Source organism: Heteronotia binoei, chromosome 16, assembly GCF_032191835.1.
Source record: "Heteronotia binoei isolate CCM8104 ecotype False Entrance Well chromosome 16, APGP_CSIRO_Hbin_v1, whole genome shotgun sequence".
Classification (NCBI taxonomy): domain Eukaryota; kingdom Metazoa; phylum Chordata; class Lepidosauria; order Squamata; family Gekkonidae; genus Heteronotia; species Heteronotia binoei.
In genome coordinates, this window is record NC_083238.1 from 54086926 (window position 1) to 54098982 (window position 12057).

The following is a 12057-nucleotide window of genomic DNA, read 5'->3' on the forward strand; positions in this document are numbered from 1 at the left end:
TTTTCTATAGTATGGGACAAAAAAAAAAAGCCTACTAAGATTTATATATGTTGGAAAGTTGGAAACACAAGAAGTCTAATAACGTAAGACGACTCCTTTATGAGTTGTGTGAAAATGCCCTCTTTGATTTCAGATCGTGGTCCTGGCTAGAATTATTGTCGATAAGGACCAGGTGAGCTTGTCTGCCCGAGGAGTCTCTATTCTGGTGGACCTCCTGTGTTCAGAAGAGGCCGGTACTCTGGTGTTGACGGGTAAGAAATATGAAAGAGCAGACGTGCCAGCTTGGCATGGAATAGCATGCAATAGGGTGGAATGGGGCCTGCGATTGTTCTAATCAGGGGTGGAATTCTAGCAGGAGCTCCTTTGCATATTAGGCCACACCCCCTGATGTAGCCAATCCTCAAAGAGCTTACAAAAAAGAGCCCCCCCTGGTTCTAGTTATTTATTTACAGAATTTATTTATTGATTTGATTTAATGAATCAGCCTAGCCTGACCAAGGCTGAGATCTGGGTGATGTACAACAACAAAAAGACATTAATTTAAAAACATTAAATTCATTCTGAATAAAATATCTCAATTTTATGGGCACCCCTTGATGGATTCTTCTCAATTCTGTTGTTCCATCATGGTAGGGAGGAGTTAGCCCGGAGGGATAGCAGAATAAAGTGCTAGCATGGCAACCATTGCTGTCCTTCCTCGAAAGACTGGTGGAACATCTCTGCCTTACAAGCCCTGTGAAATTGCAGCAGATTCTTCAGGGCCCTGGTGTCAGTTGGCAGAGAGTTCCACCAGGTCAGAGCCAGGACTGAAAAAGCCCAGGATCTCGTCGAGAAGAGCTGGAGCCAGTTTGGTGTAGTGGTTAAGTGCACAGACTCTTATTTGGGAGAACCGGGTTTGATTCCCCACTCCTCCACTTACAGCTGCTGGAATGGCCTTGAGTCAGCCATAGCTATCGCAGGAGTTGTCCTTGAAAGGGCAGCTTCTGGGAGAGCTCTCTGCCCCACCTATCTCACAGGGTGTCTGTTGTGGGGGAAGAAGGTAAAGGAGATTGTGAGCCACTCTGAGACTCTGTCCTTGAAAGGGCAGCTTCTGGGAGAGCCCTCTCAGCCCCAACTACCTCATAGGGTTAGGCTTCCCAACCCTCCCGCCCTGGCGGGGGACCCCAGGATTTACAGCCTCTTCCCCCACTCTCCAAAAAAAAGGAAGCGGGGAGAGGGAAATGGCGCCAAGGAGCGTGGCGAGCCGCCCCATCTCGGAGGAGCAGCTAAGGTGAACCGGAGAAGAGGCGGCAGCAGCGCAGCGGCATCGCCCACTCCGCTCCGCCTCTGAGGTAAAATCAGAGAAGGGGAGGGTGGAGGCAGTCCAGGAACGTGACGAGCCACAAATCTGGGTCCTCTTCTCTGCTTCACTGTAGCTGCTCCTCCGAGATGGGCTCAGCCTGAGCAGCTACGGTGAGGTGAAATCAGAGAAGGGGAGGGAAGGAAGACATTTAAAAAGGTGTGCCGTCCCTTGAAATGCGATGGCCAAAACTCCCGTTGGGGTTCAGTGATGCTTGTCACACCCTTGCTCCTAGGTCCACCCCAGTGTGTCCTGGCTCCATCCCCAAAGTCTACTGGCTCCACCCCCAAAGTCCCCAGAGATTTCTTGAATTGGACTTGGCAACCCTACACAGGGTGTCTGCTGTGGGGGGAGAAGATAAAGGAGATTGTGAGCCGCTCTGAGACTCTGAGATTCAGAGAGGAGAGCAGGATATAAATCCAATATCATCTTCTTCTTTAGGGCCAGGGATGACCAGTAAGTTGTTACCATAGAGCGAAATGCTCTTCCTGGGATTTAGCGGAGGCGGCGGTCCTGTAGATACGCTGGTCCCAGACCGCTCATAGCCTCAAAGATCATAACCAATACCTTGAATCTGATTCAGTACTCAACTGGAAGCCAGTGTAGCTGGTGGAGCACTGGTTGAATATGTGCCGTCCATGATGTTCCTGTCAGGACTTGCACCGCCGGGTTCTTGGGCCTCCAGCTTGGAGAAATGTCGACAGGGGTGACACGATAGAGGTTTACAAGATTATGCAAGGGATAGAGAAGGCAGAGAAAGAAGGACTTTTCTCCTTTTCTCACAACATGAGAACTCATGGGCATTCCACGTCAGGTTAGAACAAATGAAAGGAAGTCCTTCACCCAAAGGGTGATTAATACATGGAATTCACTGCCACAGGAGGTGGTAGCAGCTACAAGAATAGACAGCTTCAGGAGGGCATTGGATAAACATCTGGAGCAGAGGTCTGCAAGGTATTGATGGAACTCTCTGTCTGGGGCAGTGATACTCTATATTCTTGTTGCTTGGGGGGGCACAGTGGGAGGGCTTCTAGTGTCCTGGCCCCACTGATGGACCTCCTGGTGGTGGCTGGGGTTTTTTTTGGCCACTGTGTGACACAGAGTGTTGGATTGGATGGGCCATTGGCCTGATCCAACATGGCTTCTCTTATGTTCTTATGTGACACATAGTGTTGGACTGGATGGGCCACTGGCCTGATCCAACATGGCTTCTCTTATGTGACACAGAGTGTTAGACTGGAGGGGCCACTGGCCTGATCCAACATGGCTTCTCTTATGTTCTTATGTGACACAGAGTGTTGGACTGGATGGGCCACTGGCCTGATCCAACATGGCTTCTCTTATGTGACACAGAGTGTTAAACTGGAGGGGCCATCCAACATGGCTTCTCTTATGTTCTTATGTGACACAGAGTGTTGGACTGGATGGGCCACTGGCCTGATCCAACAGGGCTTCTCTTCTGTTCTTATGTGACACAGAGTGTTGGACTGGATGGGCCATTGGCCTGATCCAACATGGCTTCTCTTATGTATGTTCTGGACCCATTGGAGTTTCCAGGTCTGGCTCAAGGGTAGACCTGCGTACAGCAAGTTACGGTAGTCTAACCTGGAGGTGACCATCACATGGATTACTATGGCTAAGTCTGAGCGAGGCAGGAGGGGAGCCAACTGCCGTGCTTGCCGAAGATGGTAAAACATCACCTTGGCAATATGTATGACCAGGGCCTCCATAGAAAGGTATCCAGCGTAACTCCCAAACTCTTCACGGACTGCACCAGTGTATGCCTGGCCTTTCTGTCTTCATTGGGGCCACCAAGGTGGTAATATCCTATTCTAAATTTCCCATTGGCCCCCTGATCAGTATTTCCATTGAAAAATATACTTCTTAGTGAACATATGAAGCTGCCTTCTACTGAATCAGACCTTTGGTCCATCGAAGTCAGTATTGCCTACTCAGACTGGCAGCGGCTCTCCAGGGTCTCAAGCTGAGGTTTCCCATGCCTACTTGCCTGGACGCTTTTTAGTTGGAGATGCTGGGGATCGAACATGGAACCTTCTGCTTACCGAGCAGATGCTGTACCACTGAGCCACCATCCCTCCCTAAAGTCAGTATTGTCTACTCAGACTGGCAGCAGCTCTCCAGGGTCTCAAGGTTTTTCATGCTTACTTGCCTGGACGCTTTTCAGTTGGAGATGCTGGGGATTGAACCTGGGACCTTCTGCTTACCGAGCAGATGTTCTACCACTGAGCCACCGTCCCTCCGCAACAGGGACAGTAATCTGCATCAGATTGTTTCTTTAAAAGCATATTTTCCTTCTTAGAATGGAAGAAACTAAGGTCCAGAAGATGCTACTGAATTTTGCCTGCGCCATGTCAGAACAGTTGCTTTATGCCATTGTACTAAGTCAGAATTAATGATAAAAGACGGGGCCTTTTTTTGTAGAAAAGGCCCAGCAAGAACTCATTGGCAGAACTGCTCAAAAAACGCCAGCCAAAACGGCTCAAAAAACGCCGATAAGAGAAATACTGATAAATCTTGGGGCTACGGAAATCTCACTAGCAGGAGTGGAATTCTAGCAGGAGCTCCTTTGCATCTTAGGCCACACCCTCTTGATGTAGCCAATCCTCCGGGAGCTTGCAAGGCTCTTTTTTAGTAAGCTCTTGTAGGATTGGCTACATTAAGAAGGTGTGGCCTAATATGCAAAGAAGCTCCGGGTAGAATTCCAACCCTGCTCACTAGTATTATGACACTCAATTGTTGGCTACTCTGGAAATTGTAAGCCATACTGAAAAAACAACCAACCAACCAACCTTGCTCATATCCTTCTAGCACAATTTATATGTATTCTGCTTGTATCGACTTATTTACAGGGAAGTTGCTGGCTAGTCTAGCGCACACAAGAGCAGGTATTCCTGAAGCCATTACGACCCTGGGGACTGTGCAGCGTCTGTGTTATCATTTGTATGCAAAGGAAGAAGAGGTGAGCTTTTATTTTTGGTGGGAGGGGAAGAGGTCTCTGCCTGGGTTTTTTTTAACCCTGTGTGACACAGGGTGTTGGACTGGATGGGCCACTGGCCTGATCCAACATGTTTCCTGTTTCAAGACGAATCTTTTTCTGTTCTTATAACAAGTCCATGTATTGTCAGCGCCTGTGTCATCAAAGACTACAATCAGCCAAAACAGTTACAGGATGCATGCAGCATTTGTCAAGGTTTATAAATCCAAATTTCAAATAGGAGAATCGCCGCTTTACAATGTAACAGAGGAACGTAGCCGTCGAGTTTTCTTAGAGCTGGAAAAGATTCTAAAGCTCTCAATCTGTTTCTTTTTTCTCTGCATTTCTTGACGATCAGAAACCACCATTTGATTTATATAGACTTTTCAACAGGTCCAGTGATGACGCAAGTTAGCTGTAAGCCCCTCTCAAGGGCGGGTTTTTTGTCTCTTCCAGGTTTGCATATCCATGGCGTGTGCACTTGGGTACTTGACGTATAACCGGACAGCCTACCGCCACCTGTTAGTGCAATGCCGGAATAAGCCCAGGCTCTTCAAGAGACTGATAAAGAATCTCAGCAGAGACGCAAGGATAAACCCAGACTTTGTGAGAGAATTCAGAAGGCAGAAAAAAGTTGGTCTTCCGTCTCTCAGGTAGCATCAGTAGCCTTACTTCTTTATGTGAGAGATTTTTTTTGGGGGGGGGCGGTATTTAGACAGCTGTGTGTTTAATATTTGGAATATTGAACATTCAATAGTATCCATTTTGGTGTAGTGAGAGCCAGTTTAATGTAGTGGTGAAGTGTGTGGACTCTTATCTGGGAGAACGAGGTTCGATTCCCCACTCCTCCACTTGCAGCTGCTGGAATGGCCTTGGGTCAGCCATAGCTCTGGCAGAGGTTGTCCTTGAAAGGGCAGCTGCTGTGAGAACTCTCTCAGCCCCACCCACCTCACAGGGTGTCTGTTGTGGGGGGAGAAGATAAAGGAGATTGTAAGCCGCTCTGATTCAGGGAGAAGGGTGGGGTATAAATCTACAGTCTTCTTCCTCCTCCTCCACTAGCAGCTGCTGGAATGGCTTGGGTCAGCCATAGCTCTGGCAAAGGTGGTCCTTGAAAGGGCCGCTGCTGTGAGAACTCTCTCAGCCCCACCCACCTCACAGGGTGTCTGTTGTGGAGGGAGAAGATATAGGAGACTGTAAGGCGCTGAGTCTCTGATTCAGAGAGAAGGGCGAGGTATAAATCTGCAGTCTTCTTCTTCCGCCTTCTTCCGACTTGGATACCCCAGCCTAGCCCAATCTTGTTGGATCTCAGATGCTAAGCAGGGTTAGCCCTGGTTAGTATTCAGATAGGAGACTACCAAGGAAATCCAGGGTCACTACGTAGAGGCAGGCCCAGCGTTAGGGGTTCTCACGCCCAAGGCCGAACCCCACTCCCCTGCCCCCCAAGCGTTCTATTCGTGCGCGTCCCCCCTGAAGTGGGAGAGGGCCGGGCAAGGTCGGGAAGGCAACGGGTGTGCTCAGAGCCGGGTTCTGAGCATGCTTGCTGCCACACACCCCGACTTTGCTGAGGCTTCCCAAGCTTTGGTGAAATTAGGAAGGCAGTGGGTGCAGGGTATGAGGAGACGGGGTGCCTCGTTGCACCCCTAGGCCACGTGGTGCTCTAGATGACTGCTTTCTTGGCCTACTCCCATGCGCCGGCCCTGTGTAAAGGCAGGCAATGGCAAACCACCTCTGAACTTCTTTTACCTTGACCTGGATGGTGAAAATCTGTGGAACAACATTGTTAAAGATCTTTAGAACATTCCATAGTGAAAACATTTTATGACGGCTGAAGTTGTGGTCAATCAAGTTTGCCCGTTGTGACGGAACCAGCCCGATTCTGCCTTCAGACCCGGTCCCGTCAACTCCCTATTGAGTCGCCAACTCCTGGAGGGAGCTATTTCTCCTCCTGCCACTTGGGCTCGCTGCCACCACCTGCTCAGTCTAGGGGTTCAGATTGAGAGGAACAGGACTCCCAATCCCCCCCTCCAGCTATGAGGCCAGGCCTCAAGGTCCTCTGCCACCCTGTACTTGGGTATCACAGAGACCTCAGCACTTCTTTGGGGAACCCCTGGAGGATTGGCACCTTATCCAACTGCATGCCTTCCCCCTTCCCCGGGGCCCCCTTCTTGAAAACAGCGTGGTCTAAGGCGGTTGGGGATCTATGTGGTACAGAGATGGACTGCCAGCATTTAAAACAGTAAAAATATTTAATTAAAAGAGAAAAAGAAAAGAAAAGAAGAACAAAACAAAAACAGTTGCTTGTAAATGGTTAGCACAGCACAGCACACGCACAGCAAACAGCATGACAAAGAAAATGTGATTATAAACGCATCCTATTGTCCCTGGTCTAAACTGGTTCTGTCTTGTGGACGACTTACTTGGTCTGACTACCTGGGGGCCTTTTCCTGCGTAAATAGGCCTCTTCTCCAGGCAGGAGCTCCCATGCTCACATCCTTCTCCATTGAGCGCTCACTGAGAACTGACTTCTCTTCCTGCCTAACTCACATGCAGAGAACAAAAGAACTTCCTGCCTCTCTAGGAGACTTTCCCCCTAGAGTTGTTGGTTTGGCTCTGGAGGGGAGGGAGGGAGTGAGGGGAAGGCTAGGCCAAAGTCTGCTTAGGAGTTTCATGTTTTCCCTCCCAATGAAGCACCAACATTGACTAAAATGGCGTTTCTCAACACCCGTCCAAGGAGAAATCTGGCTAATAGTAGGGTTCTGGGTTTGATTTCCCCACTCCTCCACATGCACCTGATGATCTGGTCTTGGGTCAGTCACAAATTCTTGCAGAGCTGTTCCTCTCAAGAGCAGTTTCTGTCAGAGCTCTCTCAGCTCCATCCACCTCACAAGGTGTCTGCTGTCGTGAGGAGAGGGAAAAGGAGATTGTAAGCCACTCTGAAACTCCTTCAGGTAGTGAAGGACGGAAAATAAATCCAATTTCCCCTCCCTCCTTCCTCCCTTCCCTCCTTTTCTCCCTCCCTCCCACCTACTTGCCTTCCTTTCTCCCTCCCCTCCCCCCTTCCATCCTCCCCTCTCCCTCCCTCCCTCCCTTCCTTCCCTCCCTCCTTCTCACATTCCCACCCTTCCAAAGGATAAGGCATGACTTCTTTCTCAGTTTTTACATAACTGGGCTGAACGGCAGGATTATCTTTACATACTTGTGTTAATAGCAGGGTGCAGAGGGCAGCTATGCCTGTGGGCCCACTCTGTTCGGATTGATGGCAAAGGGCAACAGCGGCATTCCACTGACCAACATGTAACGAATGTGGAACTAGGGTTGCCAGGTCCAATTCAAGAAATATCTGGGGATGTGAGTCAGGAGACTTTGGGGGTGGAGCCAGGAGCAAGGGTGTGACAAGCATCATTGGACTCCAAAGGGAGTTCTGGCCATCACATTTAAAGGGACCACATGCCTTTTAAATGCCTTACCTCCATTTGGAAATAATGGAGGATAGGGGCACCTTCTTTGGGGGCTCACAGAATTGGACCCCGTGGACCAATCTTTTTGAAATCTTATTGAATATATTACTTCACTTACAATCAACATTAAAATATATCAAATTGTGATACACAGAATTTTGAGGTAAAACATTATTATTCATAAGGTAAGTCACAACCAGTAACCAAGGTATCACAACTTTCCCCTCAAAAGTCTGAGAACCACTAGCTCTCTCTCTGTATGGGAACATTTGAGCAGACGTCAGCTGGTGGGGTGTGGAGGCTCACTTTGAACCCCACTGAGGTGGGGCGTTTTCTCCGCTTGATGAGTGCAGAATGCCCCAGAAGCCTCAGGGCTTCTGTTAGGCCCTCGGAGTTCTGATTGGGTGTGCAAATAAAAATGTTGTTTCCACAGAAGCTGCCACCAGCGTCGGTTTTCTTCTCTCTCACCCCACTTTCTCACATTTAAAAATTATCCCCCTTCTCCCCTGCAGTTGGGCTTCTTGTATCTGTATGGCTCCACCTCTTGTGGCAGACATTTTGTAGCTGCGCCCGCCACCCTGCGTGGTTAGGGGCCCCTGGCCTACATTTTTAGGTGTGTGAAACAGCTAGTGAAGCTGTTCATTAATGATGAGCTGCAAAGAATCATTCAGGAAACAGAGGGAGCTACACGGACTTTGCATGTCACAGGCAACTTGAATAATAGAATGGTTTACTGGATTCCTGAAATGGTTCTCTTCTCGTGGTCTCCTGTGGCATTCAACAGAAATACGCCGTAGTGTCGATTATTAACCATTTTTAGGATTGTCATCTAAGTTCCTAACATTTCCTTTGAATTTTCAGTTTGGAGATAAACGGGGGCCCACCTGCTGTTCCGGTGCACATACGAGGTAAATTGTGTCTGTACAAACTCCTTAGAACAGGGGTGTCAAACATCTGGCCTGGGGGCCGAATCAGGCCCCCGGAGGGCTCCTTTCAGGCCACTGAGCAACTGGCTGTCATCTGCTTTCTTCTCCGTCTCTTGCTTCCTTTGTGTAATAGCTTGCTTTGCGAGGTTTGCTCAATCACACAGGAACTACAGAGCAATGCCTCCATTTTCTCCATAGATTGAGGCTCCTACCTTGGGAAGGAAGGGGGGGGGAGGAAAAGCTTGCTTTGTTAGGCTATCACAATCATACAGCAGAGCTACTGAGCCAAGCCTCTCTTCCTTCTATTGGCTGAGGCTCCCCTCCCCCACCCCCAGTCCCCTGGGGAAGGCAGGAAAGAGCCAGAGCTTCCTTTGCCCTGTTCCCTGGCTCCCAAGGGAGAAATACAAAGAAAGCACCTTTAAGACCAATGGTGCTGTTTTATGCATGTTTTAATTTTGTTTTTTAAACCTTTGTGTTATTCTGGCTGATAACAGATGGGCATTCTGGGGCAGCTTGGAGGCATCCCAAATCAGGGCGGCTCAAAAAGAGCCATCCCGGAGCCTCCACATGCTCACCCGCATGCTGTCCGCATCCCGTTCGTGAGGCGGCTGGGTGCCTCCACACAGAAAGGCGACCCAGAAGCCAAATACCTTTTTCCCCAGGGGGCAAGCTCTGATGTGCACGAGTGCTCCAGTGCTCTGAATGGTTTCTTTTAAAAAAACAACCCAGGAACGGCTTTGGGCGGCTTGGCAGTTCCACAGCACCAAGTCGCCTCACTTGCACCCTCGGAGAGCTGCTGCCAATCTGAGTAGACAAGACTGACCTTGATGGACCAATAGTGGGGAGAGTCTGTGGCTCAATGGTAGAGCACCTGCTTGGCATGCAGAAGGTCCCAGGTTCAAGCCCCAGCATCTCCAGTTCAAAGGACCAGGCAGAAGATAATAGGAAAGACCTCGGCCGGAGACCCTGAAGAGCAGCTGCCAGTCTGAGTAGACAATGCTGACCTTGGTGGACCAAGGGTCAGATACAGTATAAGTAGGGGTGGAATTCTAGCAGGAGCTCCTTTGCATATTAGGCCACACACCCGATGTAGCCAATCCTCCAAGAGCTTTCAGGGCTCTTTTTTGTAAGCCCCTGGATTGGCTACATCAGGGGTGTGTGGCCTAATATGCAAAGGAGCTCCTGCTAGAATTCCACTCCTGAGTATAAGTCACCTTCACATTGAATATTTTTTCCCCTCCATTTTGCAGATAAATCACGGGACGAGGATGCCAAAATTTACAAATCCAGGTTTCATCCAAAGGATTCCCTCTTTTTAGTCCCCACGAGCAGTCACCTCATGGGAAGATTCCGGACTTCAGAGAAGCCTCGAGCTCCCACCGTAGGGCACTATCAAATGCCGCATACCACCCCCTCCGACCTCATTCAGGTCATACGGCCCCGAATTGTAAATAGCAGCGCCCTCCAGTGCCACATGTCTGGGAAGAAACCTTAAGCACAGCCATGGAAGACCAAAGCGGTTGCTCTTATCCTTAATTTACAATTTAACTTGAGGGGGGGGGGAATTACCACTCTGTCCCTAACAGATTTGTGGAATGATGGAAGGAGAGAGTCTGCCTTTTATTGAAGGAAGGATTTGCTGCCGTCACAGAAAATAAAGGCACTGATGGCGCATTTAAACACGGGTGTTTAAAAATTAAACTGCTTGTACAAATTCTGTAGTTTCGTGTTTCCAGTGGTGGCTTCCAGTCAACGGACTGGATCCCCTGGTGACAAGGAGTCCTCCATTCACGAGCGGTCAGACCTGGCTCCACTCCCACGGCTTGGATCCAACCTCCTGTCCCCTATGTGCATGCTGCCTAATATCTCACCCTGCATTTTACTCCCGTGCAAGTTCTTTCAGTTATCCGCTTGGGGAAAATACCATCGAACCATAGAGTTGGAAGAGGACCCCAGGGTCATCTAATCTAACCCCCTGCACAATGCAGGAAGTTCGCCAACACCTCCCCCGCAGGATCTGCATTGCTGCCAAATGGCCATCTAGCCTCATTGCGGCACCTGTCCCATCTTTCTGGCAGGCAGGTCAGTCCGTTGCCTGGTGCGGCTTGTAGCTAGCAGATGGTTCCCACCTTGAAACTGCCACTGCTCAGAGGAAGCCGTTAGCCTCTCCGGTCAGTACTCCTGCTTGCAATGAAAATAAATATGGCTCTTTTGGCTTATGGCAATTGTGTCAATGTGGCTCCCTGCAAACCAGCAGAGTATAGAAGAAGAAGACTGCAGATTTATATCCTGCTCTTCTCTCTGAATCAGAGACTCAGAGCGGCCTATAATCTCCTGTCTTCTTCCCCCACAACAGACACCCTGTGGGGTGTGTGGGGTTGAGGGCCTTCACAGAAGCTGCCCTTTCAAGGACAGAGTCTCAGAACAGCCTACAATCTCCTTTATCTTCTTCCCCCACAACAGACACCCTGTGAGGTGGGTGGAGCTGAGAGAGCTCTCACAGAAGTTACCTTTTCAAGAACAACTACGAGAACTATGGCTGACCCAAGGCCATTCCAGCAGGTGCAAGTGGAGGAGGGGGGAATCAAACCCAGTTCTCCCAGATAAGAGTCCGTGCACTTCACCACTACACCAAACTGGCTCTCTATAAAAGGTGTAGAACTATCTTTATTGTATGTAGTTACTAGAAATGCCTGTGTTCTCTTCAGGTTTTGCCAGTTCTGACAGCTAAATTTCCCCCCAGCATCCACTCACAATATCTCAATGATGGTGTAACTTATGGTGGTTAGACTTGCTTTTTAAGCCCCAAAGATTGCTGCAACTGGCCAATCAGCACCTTCTGGCCATCCCCAGCCCAAGGGACGTCCGGCTTGCCTCGACCAGGGCCTGCTGGAATCAGCAACCTGTGCAGATTCGGGCCCTATCGGATTTGCTTCCATTCCATAGGGCCTGCAAGACGGAGCTGTTTCGCCAAGTCTTTGGTTGAGGCAAACGGACGTCCACTACAGTTTGTTAAGTGTTAAGCGTGTGGACTGTTATCTGGAAGAACTGGGTTTGATTCCCCACTGCTCCACTTGCACCTGCTGGAATGGCCTTGGGTCAGCCATAGCTCTGGCAGAGGTTGTCCTTGAAAGGGCAGCTGCTGGGAGAGCCCTCTCAGCCCCACCCAACTCACAGGGTGTCTGTTGTGGGGGGGAGGAAGGTAAAGGAGATTGTGAGCCGCTCTGAGACTCTTCAGAGAGGAGGGCGGGATATAAATCCAACATCTTCATCTACCTCACAGGGTGTCTGTTGTGGGGGGGGGGAGGTAAAGGAGATTGTGAGCCGCTCTGAGACTCT

At 49.6% G+C, this 12057-nt stretch overlaps 1 protein-coding gene across 1 annotated transcript in view; it reads left to right on the plus strand.

The window, feature by feature from the left end:
- Positions 1 to 10213, plus strand: part of ANKAR (ankyrin and armadillo repeat containing) — a 72066-nt gene extending 61853 nt beyond the window's left edge. Inside the window, exons 18-22 of the mRNA XM_060257055.1 lie at positions 134 to 251; positions 4210 to 4319; positions 4791 to 4987; positions 8654 to 8700; positions 9969 to 10213. Of these exons, the coding sequence (XP_060113038.1) occupies positions 134 to 251; positions 4210 to 4319; positions 4791 to 4987; positions 8654 to 8700; positions 9969 to 10213 (717 nt within the window). The remainder of the gene's footprint in view (positions 1 to 133; positions 252 to 4209; positions 4320 to 4790; positions 4988 to 8653; positions 8701 to 9968) is intronic.
- The last annotated feature ends 1844 nt before the right edge of the window (positions 10214 to 12057 follow it).